This window comes from Mya arenaria, chromosome 4, assembly GCF_026914265.1.
Source record: "Mya arenaria isolate MELC-2E11 chromosome 4, ASM2691426v1".
Taxonomy (NCBI): domain Eukaryota; kingdom Metazoa; phylum Mollusca; class Bivalvia; order Myida; family Myidae; genus Mya; species Mya arenaria.
Window position 1 is genome coordinate 8,175,458 of NC_069125.1, and position 15,071 is coordinate 8,190,528.

The 15,071-nt window shown below is 36.2% G+C and overlaps 1 protein-coding gene across 3 annotated transcripts; it reads right to left on the reverse strand.

Moving 5' to 3' along the window:
- Nucleotides 1–442: 442 nt before the first annotated feature.
- LOC128230250 (NADPH oxidase activator-like) lies at nucleotides 443–14,004 on the reverse strand. Of its 3 annotated transcripts, none has more exons than XR_008260189.1 (7): nucleotides 7,434–7,994; nucleotides 5,215–5,297; nucleotides 4,847–4,955; nucleotides 4,233–4,367; nucleotides 3,629–3,805; nucleotides 1,333–2,980; nucleotides 443–864 (listed from the first exon to the last, which is right to left on the reverse strand). XR_008260189.1 is itself a non-coding variant. In XM_052942362.1 (7 exons), exons 2-7 carry the CDS (start codon nucleotides 7,599–7,601, stop codon nucleotides 2,015–2,017), a joined length of 1,638 nt encoding a protein of 545 aa, XP_052798322.1. In that variant the 5' UTR covers nucleotides 7,602–7,635; nucleotides 13,928–14,004; the 3' UTR covers nucleotides 443–2,014. The 3 variants fall into 3 exon arrangements, 2 of the variants coding, with proteins under 2 accessions (XP_052798322.1, XP_052798321.1); XM_052942362.1 differs by adding an exon at nucleotides 13,928–14,004 and having other exon boundaries at nucleotides 443–2,980; nucleotides 7,434–7,635; XM_052942361.1 differs by having other exon boundaries at nucleotides 443–2,980.
- Nucleotides 14,005–15,071: the final 1,067 nt, after the last annotated feature.

The following is a 15,071-nucleotide window of genomic DNA, read 5'->3' on the forward strand; positions in this document are numbered from 1 at the left end:
CATCTATCACATACTATTCCAATTAAAGTCTAGACCATATATCACATACTATTCAAATTAAAGTCTAGACCATATATCACATACTATTTAAATTATAGTCTAGATCATTTATTACATTCCTTTTTGATATGATAGCCTAGACCATTTATCACATGCTTTTGGAATAATAGGCTAGACCATTTATCACATGAAATTTTTGATATCACATACTACTGTATAATAATAGCGTAGACCAATTATCACATGCTGTTTGATATTATGGCCTAGACCATTTATCACATGCTTTTTAAAGTATAGCTTAGACCATTTATCACGTGCTATATTCTAATATGTACATATGCACTATAAGAAACTGCAAAAATAGCTAGATGCATCTTGAGGGGATCGAACCACGACATTTTGCTCTGCAGTTTACTCATTGTAAAAAAAACAAGATGAAACATAAATGTTATTCATTTATTATTTGTTATCCATAGTATAAACAGCTGGCAGTTCTTTGGATACCATTACGATTGTTCATTTATATAAAACACCGTCCAGCGGTGACCAACTACAGTAAGAATAACGCCTCGGCACCACATCGTGTCCTTAACGTTCACAGCGAAGGTCGACCATAGAGTTTACATGAGGCGCCACAACGCTGTGAAGGTCAACCAAAGAGTTTACATGAGGCGCCACAACGCTGTGAAGGTCAACCAAAGAGTTTACATGAGGCGCCACAACGCTGTGAAGGTCGACCATAGAGTTTACATGAGGCGCCACAACGCTGTGAAGTTCAACCAAAGAGTTTACATGACGCGCCACAACGCTGTGAAGGTCGACCATAGAGTTTACATGAGGCGCCACAACGCTGTGAAGGTCGACCTTTAGAGTTTTATGAAGCGCAACAATGTTTCCTAAGGTCGACCAAATACATTCACGAGGCGCAGCAGCGTCTCCTTAACGCTCACAGTCAAGGTCGACATTAGAGTCTCATGAGGCGCCACAACGCTGTGAAGGTCAACATTACAGTTTCATGACGCGCCACAACGCTGTGAAGGTCAAGATTACAGTTTCATGACGCGCCACAACGCTGTGAAGGGCAAGATTAGAGTTTCATGACGCGCCACAACGCTGTGAAGGTCAACATTACAGTTTCATGACGCGCCACAACGCTGTGAAGGTCAACATTACAGTTTCATGACGCGCCACAACGCTGTGAAGGTCAACATTACAGTTTCATGACGCGCCACAACGCTGTGAAGGTCAACATTACAGTTTCATGAGGCGCCGCAACGCTGTGAATGTTGACCTTGGAGTTTCATGAGGCGCCGCACCGCTGTGAATGTCGACCATAGAGTTTACATGAGGCGCCACAACGCTGTGTATGTCGACCATAGAGTTTCATTAGGCGCCACAACGCTGTGTATGTCGACCATAGAGTTTACATGAGGCGCCACAACGCTGTTTAGGTCGACCTTGGAGTTACATGAGGCGCCACAACGCTGTTAAGGTCAAGATTACAGTTTCATGATGCGCCGCAACGCTGTGAAGGTCGACCTTGGAATTTCGGCAGTTAATTGTACATAAAGTACGCAGAATCATTAAAAACAGCGACTATAACACAACACTACGGACTCCTATAAGGGCCATCGCGATCCCACACCGCGCAGTATTAATTGCCCAAGAAACGAGCCATTTGTTTGTTACATATTCGCATCTTTTTTTTTCAAATTTGTAGTACTTTTTATAGGAACACTTTTGTGTTTTCAATTGAAAATTGATGTAATAAGACGCGCGATTTACTAATTCAAATAAAGTGAAAATTGTTAACAGAGTAACGAGATTTGACATTTACTTCGGTGCAGCTTATTTGATAAGTCTGTCTGGGGAAAAAGGCGAGGGTGGGATCGCTATGGCACTTATAGGAGTGTACAAATCACATCTTTGAAGTTCAACAGTCCAAATAAATCACTAACAATGACACAACATCTTAATATAAGATTGAGGAAATCTAAATCACAGCGTTCATGATTCACTCGGACATCCTCGCTGCCACAGCGGGGGGAAGGGGAGGCGGCGGATAGGAGGGTGGCGGAGGCCGACTCCGCCGCTTTGCGGTGACGTCTTTTCCGGTGGTGGGTTCACTCCTTGTGACGTCGTCGATTTTATCGTCTGTGATGACTATAGAGGGTACTTCATGTATCGCAGTCTGTTTACTACTGAGTGGGCTGTCTTGATTAGTCAGAGACTGAAATTTGGTGTTCCGGGAATCTGCAGAGTCTCCACAATGCAATTCAATCGACTCCTGGGGTTCGAATACCGGTGTGGTCAAATCCAAATCTAAAGGCTCTGACGTTTGTGTCTGTGAAGGATGATGTAACGATAAAATACCATCCAAGGACGAACTGAGAAAAAAGTTTGCTTTCAAAGCAGATGTCAACGCTTCTTCGTCTTCCGATGAAGAAGAGAAGTTGAATACGTCTAAGCTTGATTGTGAGAGACTTGTGATGTCACTCATAGATCTACTTCCGCTTATCGCAGATGGGTGTGTTTCTATTGTTTCACTCTTTCGTGAATTTGTTTTCTTTTGAAGCAGGCGACGAACGCCAGCAAAAGGACTCGATTTCTTTCTGCCGGGCTTTGATGACATTTGGCTCAATTTGCTGACGTCATCTGCAGAAAGAGTTTGTGCTATTTCCGGTACCGATAGACGCCAGTTGGAATAATTAGCATATCTTGCACCTTTGAATTCAATTTTATTTTCACTCTGTTCACTGACGTCATCCGATGCATTCGCCAATGACCCTAAATCTGACAAAGACTTACACCCACGTATTGGCTCTGACGTCACTGTGGCTTCATTGGATGACGTCTTCTGCTTTGCAAACTTCCGACGTATATTGAAAGGCGCCCAGTTTCTTGGCGACAATGGTGACCTGGGCTTAAAACGATCAGTAGATGTGGAACTGTTCTCTTGAGCTGCCTTTATTTCTCTTGCCTGTGTTATAAAAAGGAAACATAAACATCGAACGTGTACCAAATCACGAATATAAATGTTTAATTTTATTCATCAGTGGTTCGTTTCAATAAGATATCTTAGTCGTAAAACTAAGGCTCGGGTACACCCAGAATCTATACAATACATGTTCTTACGATAGATTTTAATAAAACGCAGTTTTTACGCAAAAAAAACGTGGATACGACTACAAGGGTTGTTATGATACATCCCTACGACCACGCCCCCCCCCCCATTTAAACAATAAAATAAAAATGTGAGTTATCACAACTAACGGTTCTCCCATGATTTTAATACTACAAAAAATGGGGAGGGGCGTGGTCATAGGGATGTGTTATAACAACGCATCCTGTGGTAACGCCTGGAAGCCTAGGATCGTAAGCCTAGCGATATTAATTGAAACTGGGGCCGTTCAGCAATTATGAAAAAAAACACACCATTTGATCTCATATTCTTTAATTAAATCAATCGCAATCATATGTAGAACGTGATCTTTAACTTGACGCAAATCGGGCAATATTAAATTACTAACAAATAAAAATGCTCCATGGAGGCCCGTAGCATACTAATATTTTAAATTATTAATTCCAATACAATCTGATGAGAAATACGCGAGTAGGATTATCTTACCTTCTTTGAAAAGTTGAACGACTTTTCCATGTCGTCCGTATCAGTTGCTGTGACGACCTTCGCACGTGCTATCTTTGGTGTGTTAGGATTGGTCAACGTTTTTGTGACGTCATTTGGTGGGCTGAAGAACCTGTCTACTGATACAGTTATTGGAGTCAAGTCGTCCCGTTTGCCTGCCTAAAACACAACAACAACATTAACAGACGAATTTAATGATTCAACAGGTCATAACAGTGCCAATGAAACAGCTGAAGAAACAGTTTAATACCTTATACATCGCATGTACGCATGGAGGGCCGGGCCATATAGTTATAAAGACAGGTGATCGTTTGTTTAGTGCAAGACCGAAAAATATTTCATCGACCAATCACCAAAAGCTATACTTCACGCCTAGTTTAGCCAAAATCTAATTCTTTACTTTTTTGTGTTCACAAGGTGAAATTTATTTCGATATACATCGAAACTAACATTTAATTTCTTTTTATTATATGCCTAAAAAGATTTAAATTGGCAGTATGCAAACATTTAACGTCATTTCGAAAATTGTGTACGAGTCCTGTGTACGCCGAAGTTTGATTTGGACATGGGAACGTGCTATCAATACCTTCAAGAGTTCGAAAGTCTGCCGCACGCGCTTTTTCTGAATGTCGTCTGCCTCGTGCATGGCTTCCGCCAGCAACAGACGACCTGTGACGTCATCGTTGTCAAGCAGATGTACCAGAGCAAGGTTGTGTAGGATCTGAAGTATAAAAAAGCTACAGTAATACTAGGTTTATTTGATTAGATCGTTCAACGTAAATCGAATGTTTTTATAGTACTGAAAAGTTGTTATTTTGAAACCGAAAATTTAAACAAGACAGGGGTGGCTCAAGAATTTGACGTTAGAGGGGGCGTGTATAACCTTTTGACTTGCGTCACTCCCTAAGAACCGAAATAATTTTGGTTTAAAATGTTGGCAGTGGGGTTTGAGGGTAGGACCACAAGACAATTTAAACAAGTTTAGTCTTTTTTTATCTTTATTGAATTGAGAGGTAAACTAACTTGGCCGATTTTTTCACTAGATGCGCATTTCATCCCCTCACGGATCCGATCGTGCAAGATGTTACAACTTTAATCATTAAATCCAAGCCACTAACGTAAGTATTCGAATTTATAGGTTTAAAATGTGTTTAACTTACTCTTCGTGTTTTTGTTTCTTTCATGGTAACCTCAACTTACCTGATACAGATTTAGCAGCACGTGCAGTCCCAGGGGCCGGTAGTCGATGTACGTGTTCCCTCGGAGCAGGTCACGTGACGCCTTCAGGTCCGACAGCGATTTTATGATGCTAAAACAAATATGAGATAAATATATTTTTTTTAATTTAAGAAGACCACAGTGATCCTTAAACGCCAGAGGCCACTGTCTTAGAATAAATAAGTATTGCACTTGCAACGCAATCGGAACACCTCGGTCCCTATCGAACAGATATCTACCCCGAAGCGTGTCGGAGATAACTGAGTTGATGCGATTGGTATTATAGAGGCCACATCAAATTGAACGATTGGAGTTTATGGTGGTTAATCCTCATTTAGTAGTTGGCTTACCTTTTTGACTTAAGGTAAATTGTTCCTCTTTGGAAGTAAGCAATGGCCAGCAGCTGGTCCGTCTGTACTGCCTTGGTGAAGTTCTGGAAACATTGGTAGGAAAAATCGTCAAAAAGTGAAGAAAACAGCTGTTGGTAGATTGCATTGTGTTGAATGAATTTTGTCCCGATAATGTAATAATGTATAAAAGAATCTCATACGCGGTGATCTCCCTTGGCGACCAGAAAAGCTGCTGTATACAGCGAATGTAAGTAACCGCTGCGTGGAGTTTGGTCGTATAGTTCATGACATAATGTCGCTTGGTACTTTTGTGTTTTATGGTTATTAAGAACCTGCTAAATTGAAATTTATACTACGCGATCTACTTGCAGCGTAGTCGAATGTTCAGATTTCTGTCATTGTAAACCGTCCATATATATACGCGGTTGTTTTTTATGGAAAATGGCCGAGGAGTTCCGAATGGCATACTAGTTGTTTACAGTTGACAACAGTTTTTACAAGAGTTTCTTACGGAATGCCGTTAGGGCCATCGCTTGTGAATGTGTTGATCTGAAACGCGATACTCGATAGTACAATGATGAAAACGCGAAATCACGAAACTACGATAGTAAAAACGCGACAGTACGATGATGAAAACGCGACAGTACGATGACGAAAACGCGATAATACGACAGTACGATGGTGATAATGCGAAAAACTATCATGTTTTCAACATCGTACTTTCGTGTTTTCACCATCGTATTATCGTGATTTCGCGTTTTCATAATCGTACTATCGTACTGTCGCGCCAGTTTTCATCATCGTTCTGTCGCGTTTTCGCCATAGTAGTTTCATGATTTCGCGTTTTCATCATCGTACTTTCGATTATCGCGTTTCAGATCAACACAATCACAGGCGATGGCCCTAACGGCATTCCGTAGTTTCTTGCAAGGGAACATCACTTTAAAATCAAATTATCAAAATATCAATATTTACATTCGCCTCGTCTTTTCTATAGATTAAATTGAATATATTTACATAACAGACAAGGAGTTATGACGTCATTGTTTATTTCAATATTGCGCTCCGATTGGATGAGCGCACCGTCACTTAACAAATGATATAAGACGATACAAAAATCAGCTATTCTTTTAAACAAGAATTACATTTCTTTAAGAATCAAAACTTAATTTCAGAACATACTGCTAATTTTTAACCATAAAGAATATTTTTTTGAAAATGTTAATATAAGTATTGATCGCTTTTTTTCTTGCCTTTATGCCGTATAAACGCAGTAGTGCAAGCGATCAAATGACCAAAAAGGGCTTGCGCGCTTCATGGAATTTTCCTCGCGTGCCCTACTGCGTTCATACAGCATAAACGCAAAAAAAGAGTGCGATCAATCCTTAAATGTACGCATTTCGAAATAAAAAAGTCACCACATTCGACCATTCCTTGATTTAATTTAAACCATATAATCTACTAGATTTCGTCCGATGTTTAAAGGACTAGAAACCAGGTAGTTAAAAAATTGAAGAGGACAAAAATGTTAATGCGAGCTACCGAGGAGGCCGATGATAAATCACTTTACATGATTAAACAAATAAACGCAACAAGCATGTTGCTGTCCCATCTGAGTTTCCCCATTCAAAAATAGTGCTAAATGATTTTCCAGTTTAAATCATATCTGTTTATGAATACAGATAAATATACCGGCGCTATTTTTAAAATTTACTCAGATTTACGTGGAATACCACGCCGGTAAATTTCGAGTTGGAAAAATGTGCAAAAACTGCGGAAGATGCATGCATACAAGAAAGATTCAATGCGTTGTACACAACGATGTCAATTTTATTGAAGTTTTTGACAATTCTTTTTATCTTGCAATTGGCTCATCTGGTGTCTTTAATTAGCTTAAAACGCAAACTATTTTCTATATACATAACCAACATCACTAAAAGCGGATGCTAACTACTATCGTCTTGGAGTTTTTTCTGTGTCGATTTTGTTTTAAGAAACAAAGTAACTACAAAAGTTTTGACCATGCTTCACACGTGCTGATTGTGGAAACACGTGTACAACGGCTACATAAAACTGATATTTTGTTCATCGGTTTCTCGCACTTTTCCGCTCGCTCCGCACAAGATTTTACAAATAAGTTTCCGTAGCCTTCGGTTTGCCTGAATATCTAAATTAATCCCAAACCCTCGACTTTAATTATAATGAAATAGTAATAGTACCTCGATGGCGTTCTTCTCTTGATCCATGTTCAAGCAAGCACATGCTATATTGTAATAAATCCTCGCTGACGGCGAGTCAATCGTCGAATATGTCGTCACAGCCTCCTCGTGCCTGCCCGCACGTTGTGACGTCAACGCGTCCTTCCAAATTTGTAGAGTCTCTTTCATCGTTTGACACCAGGGGTACCGTTGCAAAAGCACTCTGTCATTTAAACCCATTTTGTTAAAACTATATAATGTTCAATACCAGCATAAGCTTTATATTAATACAGTTTTACACTGTCACAATATATAATTATGTTAGCGCGAATGTGCCAAGAATAAATTAAGAAAAAGAGGATGGATATATTTTGGTAATCTCAACCCAAAGGCTCAAATGATGTAATTCACAATCCGTCCGTCGATTAACAAGTCTTTTATTTGGCATTTGCGTTCTTTTTTCGATTTATATAATTATCAAGTAAACTGCACAGCGCGTAATGGCATCAACAACAGTTCTACTGAGATTATTCTTATCAGACTTAACATGCATAAAATGGAAAAATTAAAGAAATGTGTTTGCGATCCAAATAATAATTTAAGCTTAAAAGAAGAAGATTTGCCGACACCCTGTTTATATACCCGATACCGTGCTTGCTGGCGCATGGATTTATTTCTGTACATAATGCGTCACACAATTCGATTGTGGTATATATTTTGTACGATCGTTTCTAATGTTTAAAATTTAAATCACCCTCGGGTGGAACTAAAGAGCATATAATTATACATATAACTCAAAATTAATTAAAATTTATTTGCGGGTTGGTAGGTATATTAAATGTTGAACTACTAAAAGCACATGCAAAAGCCAAAAAATAAATATATATGGTTTGGTTAGGGTAACATCCGTATCAAAAACAGGTAGGGCAGGTATTTTTTTTTATTTTTTATTTATTTTATCTTTTTATTAAGCTTTATCTAAGAACCTTATGGCCATCATTGATTAGTGGTGTCAAACTAATAGCTGTATTGATATTTAAGGGTGTTTAACTAAATTTTAAAGCTGCACTCTCACATATTGATCGATTTGATTACTTTTTCATTTGTTTTGTCTCAGAATCAGCTCCCCAAATTTCTCGAAACTTCTTAAGCTTAACACGCTTAAGTAGCTTATTTCAATTAGCCAAAATACATACTTAAATTGAATTTTGATAAATGAAAAATGGTTTATTGTGATAATCATATTGATAATTCCTATCTAAAGCATAAAAATTCTTAAAGAAGTTAATATTATGCAATTTATTGAACACCAAAAATAGTGAGCTTAGCTTAATCCTGTTATAAGGGACTTAAGAAGTTTCGAGAAATCGGGGCCAGCTGAGTTTGGCTTGTTTTCAAGTAAATCATATTAGATAACTCACGGTAGAAGATTTCTCAATTGTTTGGAAAACTGCCGAAATTTTATTTTTTCTTAAAGCTTTAGTAACACTTGCAGGCATAAAACATCGATTTTCGAGCGTAAAATATCAAAAACTGCGATCTGATCTTTTATCAGCAGTCTTATATCACCGGGGTTAAAAAATTTAAACAAAATTCAGCTCATTCCAAGACAAAAAAGATGTCAAAATGGTCAATCTGTCAGCGTGCAGCTTTTAAAAGAAACACCTTATTTCAAAAACAGTAGGGTGGGGCCTAATTCATAGGTAGGGTCGATAACTCGAACCAAATGCAATTACATTGAAGTAACGATTCATGACACTTGACCTGACAAAGATAAGCAGTTCTTAATCATTTTAGTTAAAGACATTGCTATATAATCTGGCAACATGAGTACCATCTTTTATTTGAATATATAATCTGGCAACATATGTACCATATTTCATTTGAATATATAATCTGGCAACATATGTACCATATTTCATTTGAATATATAATCTAGCAACATATGTACCATATTTCATTTGAATATATAATCTGGCAACATATGTACCATATTTCATTTGAATATATAATCTGGCAACATATGTACCATATTTCATTTGAATATATAATCTAGCAACATATGTACCATATTTCATTTGAATATATAATCTGGCAACATATGTACCATATTTCATTTGAATATATAATCTGGCAACATATGTACCATATTTCATTTGAATATATAATCTGGCAACATATGTACCATATTTCATTTGAATATATAATCTGGCAACATATGTACCATATTTCATTTGAATATATAATCTGGCAACATATGTACCATATTTCATTTGAATATATAATCTGGCAACATATGTATCATATTTCATTTGAATATATAATCTGGCAACACATGTACCATATATTCCATTTGAATATATAATCTGTCAACATATTTCATTCGAATATATAATCTGGCAACATGAGTACCATATTTTATTTGAATATATAATTTGGCAACACGAGTACCATATTTTATTTGAATATATAATCTCGCAACATGAGTACCATATTTTATTTGAATATATAATCTGGCAACATGAGTACCATATTTTATTTGAATATATAATTTGGCAACATGAGTACCATATTGTATTTGAATATATAATCTGGCAACATATGTACCATATTTTATTTGAATATATAATCTGGCAACATGAGTACCATATTTCATTTGAATATATAATCTAGCAACATATGTACCATATTTTATTTAAATATACAATCTGAAAACATATATGTACCATATTTCATTTGAATATATTGAAATATTTTTTTTAGATATTGCCAGATAAAGAAAAAATGACTCATTCCAAAAAAAGTTGTCAAAACGGTAAATCTGTGAGAATGCAGCTTTAAATACAATCTGAACAGGCCATATCATTGTGTTTTTGGTAGAACATTTATATGGTCATTGTAGGCCTCTTCTAAACATCTTATCGTACGACCACTTTTTCCAATCGCTTATTCTAAGCACGAATATTGTTATTTATGTATTGCTACTTAATAAGGAGGGGCTGGCCATGACAAGTTCAACCAAGTGGGAGACGTGAATAATAAACCACAGTCAGTGAAAAGGACATTTATTCAAAATACGAACACGACTTAAAGTCAATAGGGTGGGCTGTGTCAGAAAAAAACACACAATAATTGCAACTAGTTCATACCTTATCAATTATTTTTTTTGAAAATTTATCGTTCGTCTTGCTGTGCCGGGCTATGGCAGATTTAAACGATGAATATTCCACATACACCGCTAAAGAATTATTAGGTTTACGATTTGGTCATTGACGCATTAATAAATTAATTTGCGAATGTTATTCTGTGACGACAATATGTTTAGTTCAAGTCATTAAGTATTTTCTAAAACCCGTCTCTCAGAAAAATGACAGCGCAATCTTTACTTCTTCAAGTTTATGTATTCGTCACGGTGATGAACGATCTGTTTTAAAGGCGCACTCCACGGTTAAATGCACATTTTTTCTTAAATTGTATTGCCTTGTTATGCACCAGTCAATTGTAAAAGGTCCGGGGGTATACCGGGGATAGCTGTTTTTACCTTTCAGGTGGCCCCGCAGTGCCGGGTGAATGCGGTGGTTTTGTCTTCGCTTTAAATATAGCGGGGAATGGACCCTACCTAGGGTCCCTGGAATGCGGGGGCATTTGGCGGGGATTTTACCATCTGTTCTTTCCCGCAGGGCGGGTTTTTTAGCCGGGGTTGGCTGGACCGAAAGTCAAAGTCCCCGATATTCCCCGGACCTGGGGGCCGTGGTTGCAATTGACTGATGCATTAAGTTTAAATCATCTGACTTTTATGATCGAAATTAAAAATGCATATGATTTGGAGACAGATATAAAGCGATATTTTTGCGCTTTCTAACTGGGGATTTTATGGCCACGTAGCTATTACTTAAGCAAAGAAAACAACAACAACATTTAAAGAGGATAAAATTTTGGTATCATTTCCTTAAACATATGTCATTTTTGGATGTTTTAACCTTCAAATGAGATACACATGAAAATGCATAAATATATTCATGCATTTTCATGTGTAACTCCTTTGACTTTAATGAAAAATGACAACAAAAAGAGATATGTTTAAGGTAATGATAACAAAATGTGAACCTCTTTAAATGTTTTTTTAATATTAATAATATATTCATGTTAAACTCATATATTTATTTTGCATCAACCTACATGGTGCACCTTTTAAGAATGTTCTCAAAAATGTTCCGTTTTAAGACCTGCCGCTCAAGGTATTTTCTTCATTCATTCAAGTGTCCCGAGTATTATTATACTATGAATAGAAAACTGTCAGTAAACATTCTATTTAAAATAAATCATGCTCAAATAGTTCATCTATAAACTCTTGCGCTATTTTTAAGAAAAACGCTTACGTCAATAATAAAATCATGAATTACCCTGAAATAAACCTTTTTTGTTCATTTAGATGGTCATTGTCACCCCCCCCCCCCTCCCCCCTATCAACGATCTTATCGTACGACCACTTTTTCCAATCGCTTATTCTAAGCACAAATATTGTTATATGTTGTATATTTTGAAACAAATTATTTAGTTGGACACGTAATACACAACTGGTTTGCCTGAACATCTAGTTTGGAAACGCGGCTAGTTTGGCTGAACAGCTAGTTTGGAAACGCGGCTAGTTTGGCTGAACATCTAGTTTGGAAACGCGGCTAGTTTGGCTGAACAGCTAGTTTGGAAACGCGGCTAGTTTGGCTGAACATCTAGTTTGGAAACGCGGCTAGTTTGGAAACGCGGCTAGTTTGGCTGAACAGCTAGTTTGGAAACGCAGCAATTTTGAATGTGGAAATAGAAATATTGGATCATTTTTCATAAAACTATTAAATTCTTGATCCTACGTTATATGGTCGTACGCGCATTGATGCGATATCCCAATATGTACAACACCAGAGACAAAGAAATGGCAAAATATTTTATATAAAAATAAGTGTGTTCAGATGGCTGCATATACCGTTTCTTCCGCTAACACATTCTAAAGCTGCATTCTCACAAATTAAACGTTTTGATTTTTTTTTGATTTTTCTTGTCTTGGAACGAGCCGATTTTTTTGCGAAAATGCACGGACACCAGTTATATAAGACTGCTAACAAAAATAAGACCCCACAGTATTATATTTAAGTTAAAAATGATGTTTTATGCATTTTTCTTCAACCGTAAGTAACGGTTTAAGCCATAAAACATTTATTTTCGAACGGAAATATGAAAATCTGCCATCTGATCTTTTGTCAGCAATCTTTTATCACTGATTTGCAAACATTTACGCAAAAATTTGCTTTTTCCAAGACAATTTTTTTTTTGTAAAAACGGTAAATCTGTGAGAGTGCAGCTTTAAGGCGTATGGGTAAAATACGAACACGACTTGAAGTCAATACGACGCGGATTTGTCAGAGAGCAACAATAATTCCAACTAGTTCGTACCTTATCATTTATTTGGAAGTCTACATAAACATTATTCGTCCGTCTTGCTGTGCCGGGCTATGCCAGATTCGAACGATTATTATACCACATAGACCTCCAAATAAATATTAGGTTTACGATTTGGCCATTGACGCATTAATAAATTAATTTGCGAATGTTATTCTGTGTCGACAATATGTTTAGTTTAAGCCATTAAGTATTTTTTAAAACCCGTCTTTCAGAAAAATGTCAGCGCAATCTTTACTTCTTCAAGTTTATGTATTCGTCACGGTGATGAACGATCTGTTTTAAAGGCGCACTCCATGGTTAAATGCAAACATTTTTTTCTTAAATTGTATTGTCTTCTTTAATATGTTTAAATCATCTGGTCCCGATTTCTTGAAACTTCTTAAGTTTAACAGACTTACGTAGCTTATTTTGATAAGCAATATTTCTTACTTTAACTTTTTTTTTCATCAATAAAAGTTAGTTTATTGTGATAACCTGACAAGATAACCTCCATAAAAAGTCTAAAAGCTTTCAAAGAAGTAAATATTACACAACTTTAGAAGAAGAAAAATAGTGAGCTAATTTTAATCATGTTATAACAAGCTTAGGTAGTTCCGAGAAATCCGCCCCTGACCTTCATGATGGAAATAAATGCATATGATTTAGATAGTGATAAAAAAGCGATATTTTTGCGCCTTTAAACTTGGAATGTTATGGCCAGGTAGCATTTTTTTAACAAACAAAAACGAAACATTTATAGAGGTTAACATTTTGTTTTCATTACCTTAATCATTTTTAAAGTCAAATGAGCTAATTATGAAATATATATTTTGATTTGTATCAACCTATATGGTGCACCTTTAAGAAGTCAATACATGTTCTCAAAAATGTTCCGTTTTAAGACCTGCCGCTCCGGGTATTTTTTTCATTCATTCAAGTGTCCCAAGTATTATTATACTTTGAATAGAAAATTGTCAGTAAACATTCTATTTAAAATAAATCATGCTCAAATAGTTCATCTTATGAACTCTTGCGCTATTTTTAAGAAAAACGCTTACGTCAATAATAAAAGCATGACTTACCCTGAAATAAACCTTTTTTGTTGTAACAAAAACCAATTCTGCACGTACGATGTAATGTCAAACTGTAATCCTTGTGAACCATGAACACAAATGAACAACGAATGGAATGCTGTATAAATGGGCCTGGTATATAGGGTATAATATCGTTTTTTCTTGTATAATCGAAACACTCCACTCCGAACGAAGTTTTGCTAAATTATTTTAATCGGGGTTACACTCGTTTGTATAAAGATTTTTATTTGAAATAGGAAAGTTTATTTTTGTATAATGAAAACACTCTCAGCGAAGTGCTGTAATAATACCAAACGCCAAAGCGAAGTGACGTAATAATACCAAACGCCAAAGCGAAGTGACGTAATATTACCATAAGCCAGGGAAGATCTACACGTTTGTACTAAAAATACTTTCCTTTATAAAAGAAAAGATAGACCGAAAAATGTTTTCAAACGAAAGACACGATATTACAGATTGATATCAAAACAATTTGGGAAAGTCGTGCGGTTACATTGCTTTTCGGTTGGATTGTTTTTTAAAAACAAGGGTACGAAACTTCATTCCGACAGCCTCTGGCATTATGACGACCGAGGTTATATTTAAATCATTGGTCATACATTATGCAGTTGTTTCTCAGTTTAATACCTTCACGCATATTGTTGTATTAGGATGTATAAAATGGTTGTATGTACTGTTTCAATCTTTGTATTTTGTGTGCATCTCACTTAATGTTGTCTGTTATTTGTCCATGACCGAAGACTTGTATTGCCGATATTGCCAATAAAACTAGAAAACTTGAAACTCTATTCAGTCATGCAAGAGGCAGTCGATATAATTCAAAAAATGACCCAGATCTTCAATTCATAGCATATTATTAATATTCTACCTGAATTAAACACAACCTATTCAACAACCAAGTTAACCCGGTTTTAATCTACTACTACCGTAAAATAGCATAATAATTTAGAATGAACATTTAGCCTAGTTACATGATGTTAAGGTTTTGTATATAATATTAAAAACACGAAAACAACAGAAGCTTTTGTTAAATATCAAAAATTTTATGTCCTAACTATTTTGCTAATATTATTTGATTTGAATCTTATTTGAATTCATTTAATATCTTCCACCACAGGCATCTGAATCATTG

Coding starts and splice junctions, on each gene's coding strand:
- LOC128230250 (XM_052942361.1), bottom strand. CDS start 7,652: ATGGGTTTAAATGACAGAGTGCTTTTGCAACGGTACCCCTGGTGTCAA. Junction 4,956..5,214: donor ATTTACCTTAAGTCAAAAAG/GTAAGCCAACTA, acceptor TATTTGTTTTAG/CATCATAAAATCGCTGTCGG. Junction 3,806..4,232: donor AGACTTTCGAACTCTTGAAG/GTATTGATAGCA, acceptor GTTGTGTTTTAG/GCAGGCAAACGGGACGACTT.